This window comes from Ptychodera flava, chromosome 1 (assembly GCF_041260155.1).
Source record: "Ptychodera flava strain L36383 chromosome 1, AS_Pfla_20210202, whole genome shotgun sequence".
Taxonomy (NCBI): Eukaryota; Metazoa; Hemichordata; class Enteropneusta; family Ptychoderidae; genus Ptychodera; species Ptychodera flava.
Window position 1 is genome coordinate 52,043,116 of NC_091928.1, and position 23,214 is coordinate 52,066,329.

At 35.3% G+C, this 23,214-nt stretch overlaps 1 protein-coding gene across 3 annotated transcripts in view; it reads left to right on the forward strand.

Annotated features, from left to right (window-relative positions):
* LOC139140636 (ankyrin repeat and SAM domain-containing protein 1A-like) overlaps window positions 1-23,214 on the forward strand; it is a 137,020-nt gene that overhangs the window by 18,383 nt on the left and 95,423 nt on the right. For all 3 annotated transcript variants that reach the window (XM_070710016.1, XM_070709997.1, XM_070710009.1), the window contains exons 2-5: window positions 7,442-7,519; window positions 16,846-16,996; window positions 17,578-17,652; window positions 18,092-18,313. In XM_070710016.1, coding sequence (XP_070566117.1) covers window positions 7,442-7,519; window positions 16,846-16,996; window positions 17,578-17,652; window positions 18,092-18,313 — 526 coding nt within the window. The remainder of the gene's footprint in view (window positions 1-7,441; window positions 7,520-16,845; window positions 16,997-17,577; window positions 17,653-18,091; window positions 18,314-23,214) is intronic.

Sequence of the window (23,214 nt, forward strand, 5' to 3'; positions counted from 1 at the left end):
GGTTCATTGACTTCTTTCAAAAGGGATAATAGCCGTAACTTTTGATAATTTCAAATGTATTTTTGAACCTTGGCTCTTTTGATTTCCTTTCTACAATACATGTATGTCGTAAATTTGCAATACAGTGGTGGTTGGGGGGGATGGTGGAGGGTGGTGTCCGGTGGTGTCCTATACAGTATATCTTCAGGCTCTCTGTAATTTTCTGGCTCATGTAATTCTCTTGAATTTTTGTATCAGTTATTTGGTTTCATTCCTGTCTGGTCAGTGATAATGATCCTTCAAAACAAGTCTGACTGCTGCTGTGAGTGGGGTCATTGACCTCTGCCAGAGCAGTTCCCAAGGTATACAAGTGTAGCAATAGTGAAATTGCTCATTTCCGTCATAAAACTAGATAATAATATCGGCTTTCTTTTCTTGAAGGCTTGTGACACTGGTTGAAATTTCTACTGTATTATAATTATCATATGTTGTGTAATAGTTATTTTTTAAATTCTTTCCTCGATTTCCTAGTTTGACAGGTCACATCCTGTAGTCAACACATCCAGTTCTGTTTCCTGTGATCATACTAGTCTCCAATAATCATAACTCTCACATGGGAATATGACTGTTTCCAGTTTGCAAGATGCCTTTGTGACATCAGTTTAATATTAATTGTTACAGTGTTTATAGCTATACACATACACGTCATAGTCACACCATGGTGGTGGAAATTTACCAATATTATAGTATAGCTCTCACTTTGTCTAGAATCTGACTTCGTCGTTTGGCCTTCATCCATACTCCAGGCGAGATCCTAGATACGCTCTCACTCTAAGGCAGTATCATGTTCTGAAACCTGGAATGGAACATTTGAATGGAATGAGTCTAAATTTAAATGTTTGATTTCTGAATGGCTCCAAATTGGACATTCCACAGTGGAATTTACTGATGAATTCCCAGTCCGGATTTCATACTTCAGCTAAGCCATCATTCTGAAGTGGTAGACCCTACTCAAGTTCTTATCCTTGTAGTTCTCCTTGTCTGAAGATTTTATCTACTTCATCTTTCACACCTATTGTACTGCAAGTTGCAACAATTATTGTTTATTCAACAAAGTTCCTAAAGTTTGCACATTGAAGACTCTGTCAGTAACTGTACATGTACAGACAAACAATCAAAAGTTGTGTCCTTGTGTTCGGTCAATTTGAGCGTCTGTTTTGAGTTTGTGTAGTCAAGCATTACACCGAGTAATTGACTGCAGCTCTGCCTAACCATGCCCTGAGAACTCAAATGACATAATTTTTCTGGCATTTTCTCGGCATTTTCTACACAGATGGTGCCCATGTATTGACTATGCGTTCACAAATATTTCACGTGTTGTAGCAGATCGTTTACACATCATGGTATCATGCTATCCAGACCTATATACAGTACTGTATATAAAACATTGGAGGAACTCCTAAAACACGATTCACAGACCAAGTGTAAACTTATTTGGCCAATCTCTGTAGTGTAGGTTGTACAGTATATGTGAGCCATTGCCTGCAGGTAGAATACCTTTGAACTGTCGGCTTTGTTTGTGTCTTTTAAACACATCCATTCATGTGTACATGAAATCATTGAGTATATGCAATCCTATTGTTGATATTAAAATTTATGATCTTGGGGAAAATTGGGGTCGGCGATGTGAATGCTGGAAACTCTTGCCTGGAGCAAATGCCTTCAACATATTGTACTAATAGTTTGTACATTATACTCTTACATTTGTAATGAATGCATACAAACTATGCAGAACTTTGTTTTATCAATTTCAATAATTCACCACATGTCACAGACTACACTAGTCTTACATCTGCCATTCATACAGTCATTGTTCAAGTGACATCCATTTCAGTCCAGTGTCTGCATGGTTTATATGTCCCATACAGGTCATTTATTTTTGAGTCTGAGTAGTTCATTGTAGATGGGCAAAGTATTTAACTTTGATAATTTTTAGCTCACATTTGGTATATGTATATACCAAAGAGCGCTTATATGGTTGTGCAATGAAAAAGATATTGATTATCTTCCAATGAATATGACGAAAGAAATTTGCATGTTTTTCTTTAACAGGACCAAGAATGACCACTTCAGTTTGTCATAACTTGCAGACTGCAACTTCTGTGGGTGTTGGATGATGATAATACTTAGATCAAATCATTAGAATAGCAACATTCAAGGGTCAAAAATCAAAGAGAATTGTGGGTAATTTATACCGCGTGTCCTGAAAGTGAAAAATTTGTTTGCTGTCAGTATCACATGGCGTCTGTGAAAGAAATAAAGGTCAGACATGTATTTGTATGGCTTCTTTCACAACTCTCATAGTTTGATTACAATAAAGTGATTTTAAAGCAAAGTGATTTTCACGACTCTTGCAACATATTTTATAGTGTCTTCTTTGAGATGGTTACTCTAGTTCACAGAAACATGCATGAACTAAAATATTAGTGGTGTATTAAATTAGAATTAAAAGTTATTACGTTTGCAATGAATAAAATGCATATTGTTACATTTGTGAGTCAGTATAGAATTCAGTTAATAGCATTTATATTTATTGATTGAAAATGGTGCAGTCACATCTGTCAAGACAAAATAAGGTTTTGTATCAAGGTGAAGGCAAAAATCCATCCATATGTTGCCTTCCTTCAAAATTTTGGATTGAAGATACATGTATATTGCAGGTATTGAGTATTTTGTAAATACATGTAGCTCATGGTACTTTCATAGCATATTTCAAGAAGGTCTTTTGATCAAAAGTAAGAATGGAGTGAATTGACGATTTGAAAAGAGCCTTCATATACAGCTAGCCAGTGTAAATAGACATAAGAATAGTGTACCATATGGATACTTGGCAAGGGTATGGTACTTTTATGATCACAGGATGGTGAGTTTGAAAGCCAATTAGCCATACAAGATGATATACCTTTAAGTAAAATACATGTATGTATTTACCACGCATTGCTTTTTGATATTTCTCTCAAATCCAGTTGTAATACGTACCTTAGCGTACAATAATTTAATTTTATAGTGTCTTTTTGAGATGGTTACTCTAGTTCACAGAAACATTTATTGTAATTTTAATTAATCCAGATCCCAAAGAGATAAGATTTCAATAAAGAATTACATTTTACATTACACTATATTACATTACGTTACGTTACGTTATGTTACCTTATGTTACGTTAGGTTACGTTATTAGGTTACATTACATTCATTACATTACGTTACATTACATTCATTACATTACGTTACATTACATTCATTACATTACGTTACATTACATTCATTACATTACATTACGTTACATTACATTACTTTGCATTGCATTACATTCTATGACATAGACCATGCTTTCAGTAACATGCACATTTACTATCCACATAAACACGCTATTGCAAGTTTCAATTATAATACCACTGCATACATGATCTAATGGGAAGGCTTTTTACCCTGCGGTGTAATCCTTTAGTTTACATTTTCTTGGCTGGATGGATCAGTGGATTTTCCGGTATTTAGCATGGCATGCCATGGAATTCAAATTCCAATACAGGAGTGTTGACACTGGAAATCCACTGTGCAATTCCTGGGGGCCAATGACTTCGTCTGAGACTGAGTAATGTACTTTATTATACACAGTCTATCAACAATAACAGTGATTACTTTTGTCAGTATGATTGTACGTATTTCTTGTCAGGTGTTGAGTTTTGATGATATTTTTTTATGAATTTTGTTCTGTAAAACAAATACTTCTTCTTGTTTGTCCCCTCAATCGGGTTGAATTACAAAAAATAGCCTTCAAAAGTAATATGAAATAGTGTCTTTTAGGATATATTAATTATCCAAACTAAAATTTATTTGTCAATAGTATTAATAATACTTGACACCACACATGTGTACATGCACATATACAATGGACAGGTTGTCTCGCCAAGTTGTACACATGGCAAGTTGACATGACATTTTCAGTAGTAAAGAAACTGCACCTTAGCAAACAGAACGAAAAGTACTGAAAAACTCATGAAAAGTTAAACTAAATGGGGCTGAAATATCATTGGCTTGTCATATCTACAAACTGAAAGTCTTTGTTCTTTGAAATGCAGTTTGATGGATTTTAATAAGACTTGTTCATTAAAACTCAGGGGCATTATCAGTGAATAATGTTCTATTAATATGGTACATATGTATCTATGATGTAACACAAGGACATCCAGTGGATATATAATTTATGAAGTCTGCCTTTTTGAATACAGTAATTATTGTGGTCTGTTTTCATTGCAATTTTACGGCATCATCAATTGTACAAAATACGTGTTGAAGGTTACATCATCACACCTAATGAAAATTGCAAAAATTAAGAAATTTGGGAAAATTGTCCATGGAGGAAATGAGGAACTGTAAATTACTAGGATTATTATTGCAAGTATTGATGTACAGAAATTTTGCAATTAAGATGACAGCTAGTTTGAAATATTGTATTTTATACTCCCATATCTTTTTGCTCAGCCACTATTGGCTTTATATACAAGAAAGCAGCATTACACAGTGTAGTGGGGGGGGGGGGGAGTCATTGATACCATAGAGTGGTACCTACTTGTCATTTGTACATGCAGCACAACTGTACAACTACATATTACAACTACATACAACTATACATACATACATACCTACATACATACATACATACATACATACATACATACATACCTACATACATATATACATACATACATACATACATACATACAGACAGACAGACAGACAGACAGACATACATACATACATACATACGTACATACATACATACCAGTCAGATATATGTACATACATTATATACATACATATAAACACACACACACACACACACACACACACACACACACACACATCTGGAATCAGTTGTTGGGGGATGGATCAAGTACACTGTACTCAGATAAAAATCTTGCAATACCGGTACTTACATGTAGCTGTTATCGACCATTGTAAAATTTGAAGGGAGATTTCGTTTTCTACATCACGCTTTTTGTGAAATGAAAAATTGAAAGCAAACTGGATAAACTCTACTTTACTTATACCGTACTATTAAGTTAAGTGTGCACTGTACTGTATCTGTAGGCCTAGTAACTCACATATCAACTTCCTTAATTTCAGATATGGCTTATCATAACAAGTGTTTTTTGATAATTTTAGATATGGCTTATCATATTTAGTGTTTCTTGATAATTTTTTCTTCTTTACATAAAATTTCCTGTTTCCTAGAAAATCTGATGTAAAACTTCCCTTGTGAACATTTGACCTACAGTAACCTTAACTCTGTCATATCTTAGAAACTGATTCAGTCACACTGGGCAGGCAAATTTCTATCCTTTCCAGTCCCATTTGGATTGTTATTAGGCTTGCATGGTATGCTATCAGGGACTGTAATTCCCTCAAGTGCTTTGACATGCAGACACACGCTGCGGGTCAGCTGGCCGAGGATATGACTTCTGACATTCCGGCCATATCTTTGCCATTTCTCGCATGTCAGGAAATGAACATATCTTCCCTGGTATTTATTTTGAGATGCAAACCGCAACACTATGTGGTCAGTAGTCAATGTGAGGTACATGTACATGTACATGCACAGTATGATGTACATGCACTGTGTAGCATTATAAAACTTCTTCTTTTGCTGTGAATTTCTGGCTGACAGATGTGATATCAAAAGAATGTGAGCTACATGTAGCTGTGGAAGCTTCAGTGGTTCTAGCGGATACAGACATTTATATTTAGAACGAAATTGGTTTTACGAGACACCTATAGCCATGTAATCTGTCTCTATGCTGATAACCCAAGCGCTAATTAAATTAATTCATAAGCTACTGGTGATTGCTTTAAAACACTTTCTGTATCCACAACTCTTTTGCTGTCATCCTAATGATGTCCATTGACGAGGAATATACAGTTGTTCAATGTATTATTTACACCACAGTTATGCACCAATAACACACTGTCAATTTTATTGTGAATTGTGAATCAATACACGCATCTTATACAGTAATTGCAGTATTCTGACAGCTTATGTGTGGAAGCTGGAACAGCCAGGTGGAACAGTTGTAAAATGGAAATTTTATCAACTTCATCCTAATTTCAGTGCCCTGCCTCATAATTTGCACATCTTCAGACTTCACTGCATACAGTATGTGGTTAGATTACATTGTAACTTGCCCACTCCTAATTCCCCGTAAAATGGTCCACAATCACCATTGATAATGATTGGTTTGGGCTGAACCATGATAGTGAAAGGGCGGTACATGTATTTTTATGCCATGGTACATGTATTTTCAAAGCCAGAGTTATTTGTTGGCATTCCACAGCATGTGTTGAAATCTGTATGTTTATGCTGTATCCTTGGACATGCCAACAAAACAGCTGCAGTTTAGTCCTCATTAAAATAACAAACTGGTACTCTGTGATATAAATACCAAACTTGTCATTATCAATGTGTTTTTACCTTACAACTGCAATGCTTCACAGATTAAAGCTTCACAAAAAGACCTTTTCTGTGTTGAAATGAACACTTTTACTTGAATGTGTGAAAATGTTTGAAGGCTTAGAGGCATGTTAAAGAACTTCTATTTGAAATATGACCCTGTTCTTCTTAATATCGTACATGTAGTAATTTTAATTTGCATATAAATGTAAGTGTAGTAATCCTCAGGCAAGTACAAGTACACAATTAGTTGCAGTTGTCTGGCAATCTGCATTGTAGTTCTGGCAATCATATGGCAGTGTTATGTGTTATGCATTCTTTGGTTGACCTGTCACTAGTAGGAGCTTTTATGCTGTCAAAAGTGAAATGAGTGAATGAATAAATGAATGAATGAATGAATGAGTCCAGTAAGTTTCTAAATAATACTAGATGAGAAAACAAACAAACAAAGAAGAAAGAAAGAAAGAAAGTGTCATCAAATTAACTTTGTTGTCCCCAAATTTAGACTGACTTACTTAGAATTTTACAGGTTTACCATGTGATTGGATTCTTCCTTGAAAACTATTTTATTCAACACTTACACTTTTACGGTCCTCTTGTTATATGTAGACAATTCTCTTTAGTGAAATGAAACAAAATATTACTATTCAACCTACACAATGATTATGCAAGCATCCTAGGAAAAGAAATGTTGGCAAAACCCAGTATACTGGTAGATGGACCCACAGTAAACTAAGATAAGAGACCATACCAGTTTAAATTGTCTGTATACAAAACTGGTCAGTGTGTGATTATTCAAGTACTAAATGCAGCTCATGTACTAGTAATATCCACCCACACAGTGTAGTATTGATGTAATAACCCACCCTGCTCTTCAAAATCATTGTAAGATTTACAAACACAAAATCTAAGAGCTGCTATTCACACTGTTTTTCTTTCCTTTTCTGTCTCCAGTTTAAGAAGACCCAATGTGAACTGTCAGGATAGTTCAGGCTACACTCCGCTGCACCATGCTGTGTTGCATGGACACAAGTAAGTGAAAAACTCACATCCACCTCCATTTACATGTACATCTACAGTAAACTTTCACTTTTAACAATTTTTCAATTTTTTTTTTGTTTCTAATACAGATTCTTAGTCTGCTGTTCACAGCATTTTGAAATGCCCAGTATTAGATTTGCATATGCAAATCAATTATAAAATGAACATGAATTTGCCTATCAACACTATTGACAACTGTGCAGAACACATAAATACACTCAGTGTTGACAAGTAAAGTACTGGGTATTTCAACATGCTATGGGGAAGTACATATAGACCAAAAAACTTACTGAAACATGCATCAAAATCTTGAAAACATTTGTCGAAAGTTAGATACTGGACCTTCAATCTTTCAACTGTGATTTTATTGATAGTTTCCTTATGTAGAATTGCGCTAGATGTTCATACCACGTGACATTCTGATTAGTAAAGTCCATAGTGGAGACTTCACAAGCTAAGCACTATATGTTAAAGTGCTGTTGTAGACATCTGTAATTGGTCCCTTATCAGCACACTACTTTCTGTGTCACCCATTGTCAGTTGAGGTCTGTGATAACAAACATGTTCTTGAGTAGTGGTGAAACATGAAAGGCCCAGGGTTCTCTGCAGGGTGATATTGAGGGATAGGCTATCGATCTAATTTTTTAACAATCAATTCATATGTTAACAACTACAGAAAAAAAAAGGATTAAATTTTCACAACAATATAATGTGTAAATTATGCATTTTTACGTAAATTTGTAACCCTCTGATTTCCTAGCTATTGAGGACACTTCAGCCCTGTTGTCAATCCCAGGGTCGAAGGTAATGCATAAAGCAATGTAAACATGTAGTGTTCTGTACTATGCGCTGAAAATTCTTTTAGAAGCCTATATGTGTATACAGTAGGCCAGTATAATGAGAACAACATGTGGTAGAGTATCATCACGGGCACTGGTGTTATGGTACACACAGATCTCAGACCATCACTGTGAGAGATTGAACTCACAGATGAACTGTGAAAACAGTACAATGTGATATCGGCATTGAACCGCAATGTGGTACCCAGTAGACACACCAAGCCATATGCCCACATCACTCAATCATCAATTCCAACCAGACAACCACTGCCACGGGGAATGAGATCAGAGTGGCTCAGGAAATGGGAAACGATAAATTACAATCAAATAATAAAAGTAGTAAAACGACAGGAGACCATCGCCTCTTGATTGATTGCTATCTTTCATGGGTCTTTAAAATCTGACACTACAAGCAGGTTGCTATGCCCTGTGCAATAATAGATTAGATTGAACAGTTAATTGGTACATGTACTTTAACCTGCTCACCCCTATTTCCCGGTAAATCGGTCCAAACTCACCATTAACGATAATGGGTCTTGGCTAATCCACGTTGGTGAAAAGTGTTAATAAATGTGTCCAGTTTTATTTTATTTTGTATTGAATTTATCACAGCTGGCTATTGATACAAGTAATGGATACAGAACCTGACACAGTAAACTTCAATCTGCCACTTTCCTTGTCAGTATTAGAACATAGTATACGAGTACTGTATCCGCTGAAAGCAAAGATAATAAATCTTGATATTTATTGGAAGCTTTGGGTATCCAGGGCTGATCCGGTGTACAACTGACGATTTTGAGTTTACAAGTTCTAACAAATTGTTTTAAACTCTGCTGTTCATATTTTTGGCTTTTTATGCAGTACACAATCGTAGCTTCTACATTGTTGCTTCATACAGTGTTATTTATTTAGTACAAATATTACATGTGTGAAGTCTTAGGAGAGTGTCCGTTGGCAGAACCAAATTTATTCTGGCAGAACACTACAAGTAGTTTCAGTTTGAGTGAGGTACTTTCTGCCTGCACTATCCACTGTTCCCATAGTTGCTATATGCATTACTGTGATAGTTGACTGGTACTTTTCCATAACTGAAAACTGCAGGAAGTCAATTTTCCTACCAGGAAATCAATTTTGAACGCGACAAATGTGGTAATTTATATGGCTTCTTACACTTAACTCTCGTATAAGAAGCTCAATATGGTTGAGTCATGGATAAATTGATGTAAATTTAAACTGCAGTCACAGCTACAAATTTCACACTGCAAATGTCCTCATTACGTTTATTATTTATTCACTTTTTTATGCCTGCAAATTATGAATTATCATTAACATAATAAAGCACTTCTTAATTATATCACTTATAGTGTAATTTAGAATTTAAAGGCATAAAAAAATAAAAAAATATGGTGTAGGAAAATGTCCTTTTTAAGAATGACTCCTTACGCCATACTATGCAATGTAATTTTGAACAACTTCGCTGCTTATAGACACCAAGATCTTTCTCTTCTATACTCATGTCATCTTCCAGTCTTTCTGCAACTACATGTATGCTTGGCCTGTGTATTGCTTTTGATATGGTAGGTGATTGACATTTTTTGTCGCGAAAAATCAGTCAAAAAACATGGTAGCAAAGGGCGGGATGAGAAGAACGTGATAAATGGGGTTGTCAGTGGACCATTAGACTGTGAATGGGGAACACGCTGCTTGCACCTTACGGCTAATTTATGATCTGATTGTTGGGAAAATTGATCTGGAAATATCGCCCGGCATAAGTGGTCTGCCAGAAACCATGGTGCCCATTAAGACATGGCACCCTGATGTGATTTCACAAGACTGAAAGCAGGAAGCCATAAAAATGTATAATGTGTGCTGTATTGGCTTGGTAGACATTACTTTGTGATGAACTAAGTGTAGCTCTATAGCATTTAGTAGTGTTTTGTAACATTTTACTAGGCGTTGAGACAGTTCACTCATGGACACATCAAACTTTCATAATATTGATGTCAGGATGCTTGGTGTCCCATTTAAAGAGAAAATGTGTTTGCTATCATAACCTGCAGGCTTGAAAGTTTTTCTGGTCTTTGTCTTTTAGTACTAGAAAATTCATGTTGATATAGTTTGGTTCCTGGCCTTTCATATCATTACTTTTCCCTTTGTTCAGAGAGGGCCATAGTCAGTGATTGTGCAGATAATGGGATATGATTTTAAATGCATTGATTTGCATAGAGATTTAATTTTATTGATGTTTTGTGCACTAGAATTTAAATCCCTTATTTTCTGCTGAATGAATTGAATGTATTGTTATTCAAAATTCCAGAAATATTTGATGTAGCAGATTTAGCACTCAGCCAAAAAAGCAAATTGGTGCTAAGTGGAAAAAAATGCTTTAACAGTATTCTAAGCATTTCATTGTTTTCTGCAGAAAAATTAAAGGGCAGTGACCTCTACCCTGATCATTCATGGAAAACAATACAGTAGAACATTGATATAACAATTGTCGACATGCAAATTACTCATTGTACCAACAGAGAAAAACACCAGCTTTATTGTTCACTGACTTGCCAGTGGCTGGGAAAAGCGGTAGCCATCTTTGACTGAATTTTGAAATTTTGAATTTGAAACACCAACAATGCTACTCAGTATTACTGCAGACAGTGTCACAATATTGTACTCATGTCAGCATCATTCAAATTTGTTGAGTTTAGGTAAGCGTAATTTGTTAGGTTTTGGTGTTCCTGGATTTTGCTGTAACAATGAAGACATTTTGGAGTTTGTAAAAATCTGTGATACAGGTATAATGCTTGTTTTGTTAAATTGGTATGAGGAGAACCCATTGATTCTATAAACAACATGTACACCTGAACGCCTCATACACCTGGTATGAATAGATTGGTAAACTGAAATGGAAGGTATTTACATTCAGTAAGCAGTATCATGTTTAACTGTTTTCGTGCAAGGGCTGTTACCCTGTCAAGCTCAGTGCAGTCAGTAAACACTGTTAATGAGCCTCAGTCTGCAAAGCCAAGCATTTATTAGAGGTAACATTCTTGTAAGACATACCAGGTTAGAGAGAAGTAGGTGTATATTACAGGACTTTAGCATATAAATTCACATTACTGAATATCTCAGACTTTGCTGGATAATAGCCATGGATACAGGGCTACCTGAAAACCATGGCGATTTCAAACCATTTTGGCAGGTTTTGGCATCAAAAGCTTTACTTGATAACATTAATTTAAAATTCAACAATTTGACCTCAATACAATGGTATTGCAGCCATCCAGCTATTTTGCAAGTCAATTGCCCTACCTGTTGTCAGACAAACAGACTTTAAGACTTTATATTTGAGAAAATGTGAAACTTGACCTGACTTAACCTGACCCGACCCCAATAAGGACATTTTGCCCCTTCCTTATCTTTAGATCTGATAAAAATCAAACGACCATTTGTGACCAAATTATTATGGCAAGGTATAGTGAAAAAAATAGCACTATTTTTATGTCATTTCCTGTGATTGACACTTAGCTATACTAGGTTACATGTATGTTCAACAAAAGAATGCGTAAAGTTTTGATCAAACATCAGACATCGATGATCAAATACAAACACATTTTCTTTCACAAATCACTCAAGCTCAAACATTTTTGTCTCAGAATTTTAAATTCACATTTACATTGTACCTTTTGTTTTATGATTTGTTTGGAAAAATAAGCCCACGCCAAATAATTTTATGTGGCAAAGGTTATGTGCACAGAAGTTTCCTCATAATGTGTCTATGTATGTAACCAACTTGTTTGTTTGCACAAATTTAGAAATTTTAACCAATTGCTTGTCAAATGTGTACAATTGAAAATGCGTGTACCCAGGCATTCACATTGCATGGATACATGACACATATTTCAAATAAAGGCTTGCACAGAACAAGACCTGAAACCAAAACCTGGCATGAGATCACAAGACATGAATATGAACAAAGAATGTGTGATATCATAAAACAATAGGTTGCTACTGTACAAAGTTATTTAAGTTTCACAGCTATTTCTGGAATTTTGTTGAGCTTCACCTGTGATAGCGAGGCTTACAAGTATATGCAATGGAAAATACACTGAAGAAGACGCAGAGATATGACTTAATATTCTGTTAAACTGGAAGTGACTGTACAGTTTAGGCAGTGGGACTTGAAAGAAAAAACTTGGCCACCTTCTAAAAAAATATTATGTCACCTTCTGAAAGGTAAAAATAGATGTCTTTATCCTGGCCTTTTACATACATGTAGCTCATTTGACTCAAATATGTTTTAGATCCCTGCTTTCAATATTGACCATTTCACTGCATTGCAAGTACTTGGTATGTGACGTTACATTTTCCAGTTATTTAGCATTTCATAGATATCATGGATATCAGCTAAAGTTTGATATTTTAAATCTTCAACAGATTGTTTGCATTTTTTAGGAATTGCGCAATGCATGATACTGGCATTTAATTTTGATATTTTCGCTGACAGGTTACATCCACTGAAATCCCAATGAAAATGTTCAGAAGTACATGTAGTTCTAGATTTGATTTTCTTTGACTGGCAAACCAATGAATTAAAATGCCAGGAATATGCCTAAAAGATCAAAATAGTGAAATTAAATTCCAGTATACTGTAAAAATTAATACCTTTGCAGTACAGTTCAATTCATATAAACTAATATTTTGTGAATGGGAAATGTAGTTTGGTAAAAGGTTAATGAGAAGTCAGTAGGTCACATGTCAGGACTGCTGATAAATTGTTTTTTAAGTCCTTACTTCATAGAATGAGTGGTTATTTTTATCTCTACAGAGGTGATTAGAAGATCTCTTTGAACGATTTTTGTCATGTCCAAAAATCTTATTAAAATTTTTGAATTCAGCTATATATAGCGTCAGTATGTTAAATGTAACTTCCTGATACAATGATGCAATACTGTGCAGTATGGTCATGACTGCATAGCATTGTATCGAAATATTGTGCATGGTTGGTTTTGAAAACATTCTGAGGGAGGTGTGACTTATGACAGATGTCGGAACAGACTTCAATGGTGAAAGGATTGTGATCAAAAGAGATTTTTGACAGTGTATGGAAAACAGGGAAGTGATGTATTGTCAGGTTACACAGCAAATCAGACATGTATGACAAGTGGGAGGGATTAGTGATTCAGAGAATGAAAAGACAGATTTGAATTGGTTTGTCAAACAGACTGTGTGTACACATCACTCCCAATATCTGATTGATTCCTCGATAAAAAGTGGATTTGAACACTGACTGTGATAGCAAGTTAAACAGACCCTAGTTTACACACGAATATCACTTATTGACTGTGTATTGATTGTTATTGATTGTCTGTCCAGTGTCCTGGTCATGGTGTGTTGGTCAATGCTATGCGGTCATTGAGAAAATAGCTTTTATTGTCCACATCACACAGCTGTTTTAAATGTCCTTTCAAACCAACAGATGTGAGGGTACGCTTGTGTTTTAAGCTCCAATATGTGGTTTTTTTGAATATCTTTGGTGGGTCAGCTGGTTTTATGATGTTTGTGACTGTATGTGTATAAATGTACATCCACAGTACAGCCTCCACTGTTCGAATGTACAAGCTGTAATCTAGCCAGAAAATTCATCTAGATGAAAACACATACAAAAACATACACACATACAAAGACGTGTGTGTACATGTACATGTATGTAACTATATATATATATATATATATATATATAATATATATATATATATATATATATATATATATATATATATATATAATATATATATATATATATATATGTATAAAACTAGAAAGTTCAGAGCAATTTATGGTAAAAATTGATGCGATGTACATGTAACTTGCTTACAAAATTACTTTATGTGCATGGCCTTGACTAGTTCCACAGAAATCCAGTCAAATTTTGTCAGTTTCTGTACATACTAATGCTGTATATTACAGTTGGAGACCCCATAATCATAATTTTTATGGTTTTCTCCATAAGGTTGAGACAAGCATACCACTTTCCAAGTTTTGTAATTCTTGTATCTTATTCAGTATTGTAGGTGCTGTTTGACAGAATAATGAAAAATGTCTGTCTGATATTTGTTTTTGTACACTGATCATAAAAGTATGACATATGAAATATGCGATGTGTAATGAAACCTGATATTTTGTTTCTTTATACCATTAATTTATTATAAAGACATCAGAAACTTTCATAAATATCATTGCATTTATCGTGGTGATTTATAGAACTAAATTTTGGCCTATCCTTGTTGATTCAACATTTGACTACACCTTTGTTTTGCTGAGTTCCTTATCATTGTCTCAAAGTTAGTTCTCAGTTCTTGGTGGAATTGAAGTTCCGTGTTGATTGTTGAAAAGTGATTATTGTTTGTTGATATTAAATGTATAAAACCATAAACCCCTGTTTTTCTCGAGGGCCTATGATAAAACTGAGTGTTTCATTTTGACAATAAAGGACTGAAAATCTCAGTTAGTACATACTGGAGGCCAACACCAAAGAGAATGCAACACAGAGATCAAAGCCACAACAAGTGATGTAGAAAGGGAAAAATGACTACAGACACATGTAGAACACAGTCAGTTGTCAGGATTTAGAATCAGTATACATGTTCATTGTCAGCAATGCATATAAGTATGAATGAAACAGAGTTTATATAATGGGTGCAACATGTTTGGTGTGACAGTTTTTGGTAGTACATATTTCAGTTAACTGTAAGTAAATTGTAAAATAGAGAAGTGTACACTGACAAAGTAATAAATCGTAATGCCTGGTTAACAATCAGTTTTATTCTTTTAAACTGTTATAAAACATGACAAACACAAATGAGAGGAAGGATTCTTTTTTGCTCATTTTTGATCCAGCAGCCATTTTTTTTTGTTCACTGAAAAACTCCTACAGAATAGTTTCTAATCATACACGTAACGTCACATTTATTAGGTCTTGTTTAACTGCATTTTTACAGTAAAATGCAAATGTACCACAAATGTGTAGGTTTAAACCATTGTTATTTGTCAGTGACTGGGCAGAAATTTCTTGTCACCTGTTAAATGGAGCACAAAAGAGTCAACAACAATTGTTCTTTGAACGTGTATGATGACAGCTTGTTCAGACAAAAGATTTTAGTCGCCGATGTCAATTTTGGTGAACAGCGCCCTCTACAGGTCAATCCAGGATCTCGTGTTTCATGTGTACTGTAGTACCTGGAGTGAACTTGTGTACTGTGTACTGTAGTACCTGGAGTGAACTGCAGTGAAGAGTTGGTTAGAAAATAATAATTGCTCGGTTTCATTGAAATTATATTTTTGCAGTATACTGGAGGTTATGAATTTGTTTGATTAGAAAGGAGATTTGCAATTTGTATGTCATAAAATATTGCATAGCAACCACTAACTCATTGTTGAACAACCAGTTTTATTGCTGTTAAAATCAACAGCTACTGATATCAGTGGAAATTAAAAAAAACTAATATATTTGAACAACTCTCTTGTGTTTGAACTTCAATTTCATCACTCTACCACATGTAATTGGAAAGTTTACCCAATAATATCTGCTCATGATATTCCAGACAAATGAGTTTGTTGTTGGCAGAATCTGTCAACATGAAAACAGTACAATTAGTTTTATGATGATAGTCATCAATCACTCTCCAGTGCCAACACAGTGATGTCAATATACTCTGTGTCATATTTTTTACATAATTTTAACCCATGCCCTTTCGTTAAATAATATGTAATCTGTTGATGAATGACACCCATTTTCGTGGTTAGTGTCTTTATAGGTGAATTCTGTGGGGACATGTTTCACTGTTTAAAGGCCAGTACAGCTGTAAATTTTGAGGGTTTTTTCATTATTTTTGGTTTCAACAGTTTCTTGCTTTACTCCCCAAAGCATGTTGAAACACCATCTTTTTAGCTTTTCAACACAGCATCTATCCATGTAGAGGGCTCTCTTACCATTTAAGTTTGAATTCTAGTCTGGACCAGAATTCACTTTTCAATGGTACAAAATAATACATTCTGCACATGTACAGATTGAGTTAAAACATTGAATGCATGCGTCTCATTTTGCTTTGGGGAGTAGAACCCTTAAATAACTGTAGTTGACATTGAAACTTAAAATAGAGACAAAAACAATCATCCAAAGTTACAGCTGCTTATCTGCAGCTAGTCTTTTCAGCATAAAAATGCTTAACACTGTTTCTGAATCCCACCAGTCCACTTTGCTCTGTGGATTGAATTATTACAGGGGAAAAAAATACAGACAGCTGATTGTCAACTACAGCTATACATAGAGGTACACGGTAGATTTACAGAAACTACAAAATTTATGTCAAGCCATGCTTATTGCCATATGCACATTCAATTGCAGCATTTGTGACCTGGTAACTGTCACAAGAGCCAATTAATTGCTAACATTTTGTCTAACTTTGGTCTGTCTTACAGAGACATAGTTGATTTTTTTGTAAGACATGATGCTAATCCTGGCATAGCTGACAACAAAGGTTTGTATCCACTTCACTTGGCTTCGTGGACCGGCAATGCTGAAATCGTTCAGATTCTATTGAGTACACAGAAAATAAAAGTCAATGAACAGGTGAGTATTGATATGTCATCTAATTTTGCTCCTTGGCAATTTAGATCTCTAAGCTACCATGCTCATATTACCGTAACCAATTTTGTAACTGACAAAATTGATAATTTGCATTTTCCAGTGATAACTACACAGCAGCACCAGACCAACTAAAACTGTCTTTACTTCTGTGAATTAGGGGAGTTGTCAAGAGTGACTCCCATATATCGTATTATTTTTTAAAGAGCAGTACAGTATAATCTTCTGCACAAAAAAAGAGACTGAGTTATTTAATCTTGGCAACACTCAGATATATGAATTTAGGATTATACTTTCTATCCGTTTGTCTTTGCTTTCCCAGGAAAGTAGTTGGTCCAAATCTTTTCAATATAATTTTGTTCTGGTCATAAAGTGCCTTCCTGAAATTGATGTAGAAATAGAAATGTAGAAAAAATGTACCCTGTCAATGTTTAATCTTCATTCCGCTTCTCAGTGTGAACCAGTTACATGTATTTGTTGAGTCTTTTTACTTTGCTGGTTAAAATCCAATCATAGCTGAGAAATCGATGTATGTAGTCTTATCACCTTTTTTCTATGTTGAACAGAATTCGGATGGTGACACTGCCTTACACTTTGCTGCCCAGTATGGCCACACAGAGGTTGTCAAGCTACTTCTCAAGGTATACTACTTCTAAACTAACTGAAAGCATTGATAACCTTGTCACGTGTTTCTGTCGTTATCAATATAACTTGTCTGTTCTGCTTCTAAACTGTACCATACATCCATTATTCAGATCATCAACGCATGGCTTATCATGTAGTTTCACTGTAAAAATGTAACTTTACTTTGTATCTTAAACAAGCTGTCATGATAAAAATGTTGCTTGGGAGCTTGACATAACAAATTCATGGCGCATTGAATGCACATAACAAATATGCTGACAAAAGTACCGAGACTGAGGATTCAGGGATTTTTATGGTAATCCCTGATCATTGCCTGTGATGGCAGTAAAGTTACCAGTTCTAAACCATTCATCGGTTCTTGATATCATGCAAATATTTACTGAAAGTAAGCAATATCAAACATCGGGTGATGATATTTTTATTTTGCACTTACAGAAACATGGAAGAGCAGCCAATAGGAATAAAAATTTACAGTCTCCGCTGGACTTGGGGGCCATGTACGGAAAACTTGAAACAGTGCAACTCTTACTGCAGCAGTACCCTGCCTTACTGGAGAACTCACCTCCAACACACACACCACTTCACCTGGCTGCAAGGAACGGGCACACACATGTCGTGAAGGCTTTGCTGGACGCTGGGGCAGATATCAACGGCAAGGTAAGGACCAGACTAGAAATTTATTTTTGAAAAACAGAAAAGTGTTGCATGTTGAATTCACATGTTTCTGTTCTTCATAACCAGCAACCAATAGTGTTGTATGAGAAGAGTGAAACATAATGTATATATTTAACACTGATCACCTTGGGGTTGATCTTAATAATGACTTGAAAACCACAGTCAGAAAAGTGGTTGAATGTGTGCACCTCAGATAAACAAAGGCAAGTTCATTCTGGTCGTTGGGGGCGCTACTCACCTTGCAAACTCAAATAGAATGCAAGGAATCTTAAATAACACTGTATTGGCAGACACAAGGGACAGCATATGTCTGTACTGATTCAGTTTTAATATTTATGACTGTTGTACATGCCCTGTACAATATTTGAAAAGTACCAAGATTAAAACAGGAATTGAGCCACTATCACCAGAGGACATATACAGGTTTGGAAGATTGTATGATCAGTACGGGTTATGTCCATATAGAGGATAGTAGGGAAGAGCCAATGGCGTACCGTATATGTAATGAAATTAAGGCAAGAACCAATCACGTACTGTATATGTAAAAGGGTCAAAGGTTACGTTGGTTCACTTCGTTCAGATCGCGATATGACCTGACAGATCCACCGATCGAGTAAGACTGTTGGCTACCCAGAAGTATCTTAGCTCCAGTCGATTGGCGACGTTCTACCGTGTTAAAAATTGTAAGATTTCTTCAGGAATAGTTTTCTGATTTTCTTAACCCTTGACCATATTCGACAAAGAGTTATTCGACGTTTTTCGTTCTCTTTTCCAGCTTTCGGTTAACTTCTCGGCGATTGATCCGGCGCGCGTTTTTCTGAGCGAAGGGTCAATCGTACCGGGCAACGCATGGTGATCGAAAAATCGTGCTCCATCGTGCTCCGATGACCGACTAAAACAGTTGACCCATCTTTGCAAAGCTTGAAAAATTCTCCATACTGCAGATGGCAAGGTTAAATTGAAATTTGACCAAAAATAGGCGATATTTGGTGACAAATAACTTACTGTAGATTTACAAGGGTCAAATGCTGATTTCTAGGAGCCGTACCCGGCCAGGAAATTCATCCAAATAAGTAATTTTCAATGTACTAACCACTTGTGTCGGTCACCATCTCGGCCGCACTGAACATTGTGCGTAACGTCTACATCTAGAAACTACCCAGTGCTAAAAATAAAGGGCGAAATCAGGCCGAAAAGTTCCAACTCGTTGCAATGTACGAGCTAAGGTTTGCAAGGTTAATTATTCATGACGTTGCCGGCGGCAGGTTCGCTGATTGGTCAATCGTAATATCCTCTCTATGGACATAACCCGGACTGATGATTCACAGTCAGTCTCCAGTGTCTTCCATGTTTGTGTGTCTTCCATGGGTGTGTACACAGTGTACAGTGCAAAGCAGTCATGCCATGCAGTGGACCAGAACGATATGTACATGCAACTGATTGAATACATTTCCTTTTTTTTATGAACAATATTTACAAACCTTGAGGTCTAAAACAGCATTGTTTTGTGACATGAGAACATTTCATACAAAGATGATATTAAAGGTAGTACAGCAGCTGCAACTTTTTATGATTATTTTTACAAGATGACAATCGTGCAACCGTAAAAGATTTTACTATATAGGAGTAACTATTTTTGTTTTAGATGTCGACCAAAGTTCATCATTCTACTATCCAAAGCATGTTGAAATACACAGTATTCAGCCAGTCAATAGGCTGCATTGTTTGTGCTGATGGGCAAATTTTAGTCTGGACTAAAATTCAAATGTAAACAATTGCACACAGACATGTACATGCTGTCTTGATAAGCTGAGTAATGGATGTGAACAAGAACTTACAATTGACATTGAAAACAAAAAATGGTATAAAAAGAATCATCACAAGTTACAGCTGCTGTTCGTTTAGCAATTCTGGCGTGGTACTTTTAAAACCAGTTAAATGCACCCTGTTGAAAGCTTTAATTTCTCTTGTCACAAAGTTGTAGAATTAATGGTTGAGCAATTAACAGAGTAGACTCACTGACTATCCGTCTTCATCAAGTGATGCCTTATCTACTTGCATCTCAAGTGATGGGTCATGACCTGAATTCTGCATGATTTCCTTACAGATCTACCTTTGCCAGTGTTTGGTTAAAAAAAGTGTCAATACAGATGAGCTGTTTGTTGTGTGGAGTCCATGAGGATAAAGTAACATAATTTAACACAGAAATTCAGAAGTTAAATCAATGACAAGCCAAAATAAAAATGAAGGAAATTTTCAAAACAATTCAAAATGTAGAAATATAGATTTTCCCATGTTACTTTAATAGTGATACACTTCAATCTAACATGTGTATATGGAATCTTGACTATCATTGCAGTCTGAGGAAAATTGTAAGTTGCCTAAGTATTTGATCTGAATGCATTATAGCTGAAATTATGGATGTAATAATGTATTAAAGGCAGCTAAATATATATTTTTTTAGAATGTTTTTGTTATGAAAATTAATTTAATTGAACTGAGATGTTCACTCATGTGAATGTCAAAACACCCATGACAGTACAAAAACATCATATATATGGTGTTGTTATTGGAAATTTTGGACAAGATCAGTGTATTAGCTCATGATTAGGATATAACCGAATGCTACATGTTAGTTTTTGTGCAGATGTACCAATCTCAGTGGCATATGTGTATGTATGTATGAGAGAGAGAGAGAGAGAGAGAGAGAGAGAGAGAGAGAGAGAATTGACATCATGGTTGGCCTAGCTATGAAGAAAGATGTTCCAACAAATAATTAATACACAAGGCACATACTCTGTGCTCATTTAAGGTGGTTGGAAAGGATATTTTTACACCAATTCTTTTCTCAGAGTTAATGTCAAGTTTCAAGTGTTAGAATCAAGATATTTAGTTCAAATTTTCAGGATAACTCCCTTAGTTAATATTTTCTGCAAAGTATATAAAAATTGTATATTTGCAGCCATGATTTTGAAATATGACACCAGTAAATATTAAAATTTAATTTTTCGTATTTTTTTTACATATTTGAATTTAATAATAATTGGATAGTATTAATATTACCAAATTAGTTATAAATATGTTGACACTATTTATTGTAAGATTTGTACAGCAGGATTTGTAAATAAAATTTGTGTTTATGATTTTACATGGGTTTATATATCAAAAAATTATTAAAAATTCTTTCAAATTTCAAAATGTGATTTTTCAAAAAGTACTTCGAATACAGGAAATTGTGCCGCACAAATCTTATCTGTAACCTTGTTAATAAGCTGTAAAAATTCCATGTCCATATCTCATTTCAAAGTTGGATTAAATTGGTATACAATTATGTAGGAAAACTGTTATTCTGTCAAAAATGTTGAAAGCAAGCCATATTTGCACCCCTCTTATGAAGTCATAGAGCAGTTTTTTTGGTCAATCTCACTTTTGACTCCTCTTTGACACTCAAAGAATCTAAAAATGCATTTACAATAGCAGTCACTCACTCTGAATGCCAGCACCGCCTTGTCAAACTTTCCTGAAAAACAGCAAATAATGACTTTCCCTTTTCAAACATTTTATTAAAAGCTAGGGGACCTCTACCATAGTTAATACACTAAGGACTCCCCAACTTCTTCTTATTTGGTCAGTTTTTCAGAAGTTTTAACAGGCTATAACTCTGCAATGCCTTTGTGCCCAAATGTCTAGTTTTTTTTATTCCACAGAGAATGTTGACTACTTTTATATTTTATTAGTTTTGTTGAAATTTATAACTGACGCTCTAGCCTTTCCAACCACCTTAATACGTTTATCACTGTCACCATCATTGGTGTTCAACTCTCAGAGAGAAAGATAGCACTGAAATGGTGACACATTGACTCCATCGTAAAAGTAATTACTCCATGTATACAAGAAAGTGTCCTATGCAGCATTTTGCCGTGTACAGAGCATGACTCTCACATCGTAAAATTTGATATTTGCCGACTTTTGATGACACCAGACATTGTATGAGAGATGTAGTTGTCATCAGTTTGGCAATGTCGATAATTAAACACAGAATTGTTCAAGTTTATAGGAATCACGTGGTTGGTTCTGAAATGATAATGTGTGTGCTGTTTATGTGGAGGTCAGATTCAGATCATTGTGAAAGTGTTGTGAAAAGATGAACCGTAATTCAGTCACTTGTAAATTGTTAAAAAATCCATAGCTGAACTGTGACTCTCTCAAGATATTAAATTTAAGAAAATTGACTGCAATTATTGAATATTGGTTTGGTAATCTGTGGCAGCAAATTGTCACTCACACAGTGCAAATACAATAGTGTTAGTGTTAGCTTGTTTCTGCACATAGAGTAACGATGTTAATCTAAAAACATTGCTCCTTACAAATCTCCTGGGTTGGAAGATGCATAACCATTTGCTGATTACACAAGTAAGAAATGTAAGTCAAGGTACTATTCAATTTAAATGTTAGGTTTTTTTTCTGTCTCTCTGTCCATGCTGCACTCTTTCTAATCTAAGAAAATTTCTACAATCTAAACCTGTTATATGTCAGTAGAATTATCACTGCGTATGATTTCTTCCACAAAACTTAGTTTTTTGGAAGATAGGTAAATGGTGTGCACACCTTGGTACCATGGCAATTCTGTTGTCCTCTTGATGTCATTGATATTCTAAGGGGAACCCTGGTAAAATGACTGGGAACCCCATTTTACTGGGTTACGTACTAACCTTTACAAAAGCACTGACTATGGTACAATCCCATTGTTTAATATAGGTTAGCTGGACCTCAGTACTGAGATATAGGGGTGTAAGGGGTGAACTGGACATTAATTCACCACCTGCCCCTCCCAACATTTAGTAACATAAGTTTGTCCATAGACCCTCTCTCTCTCTCTCTCT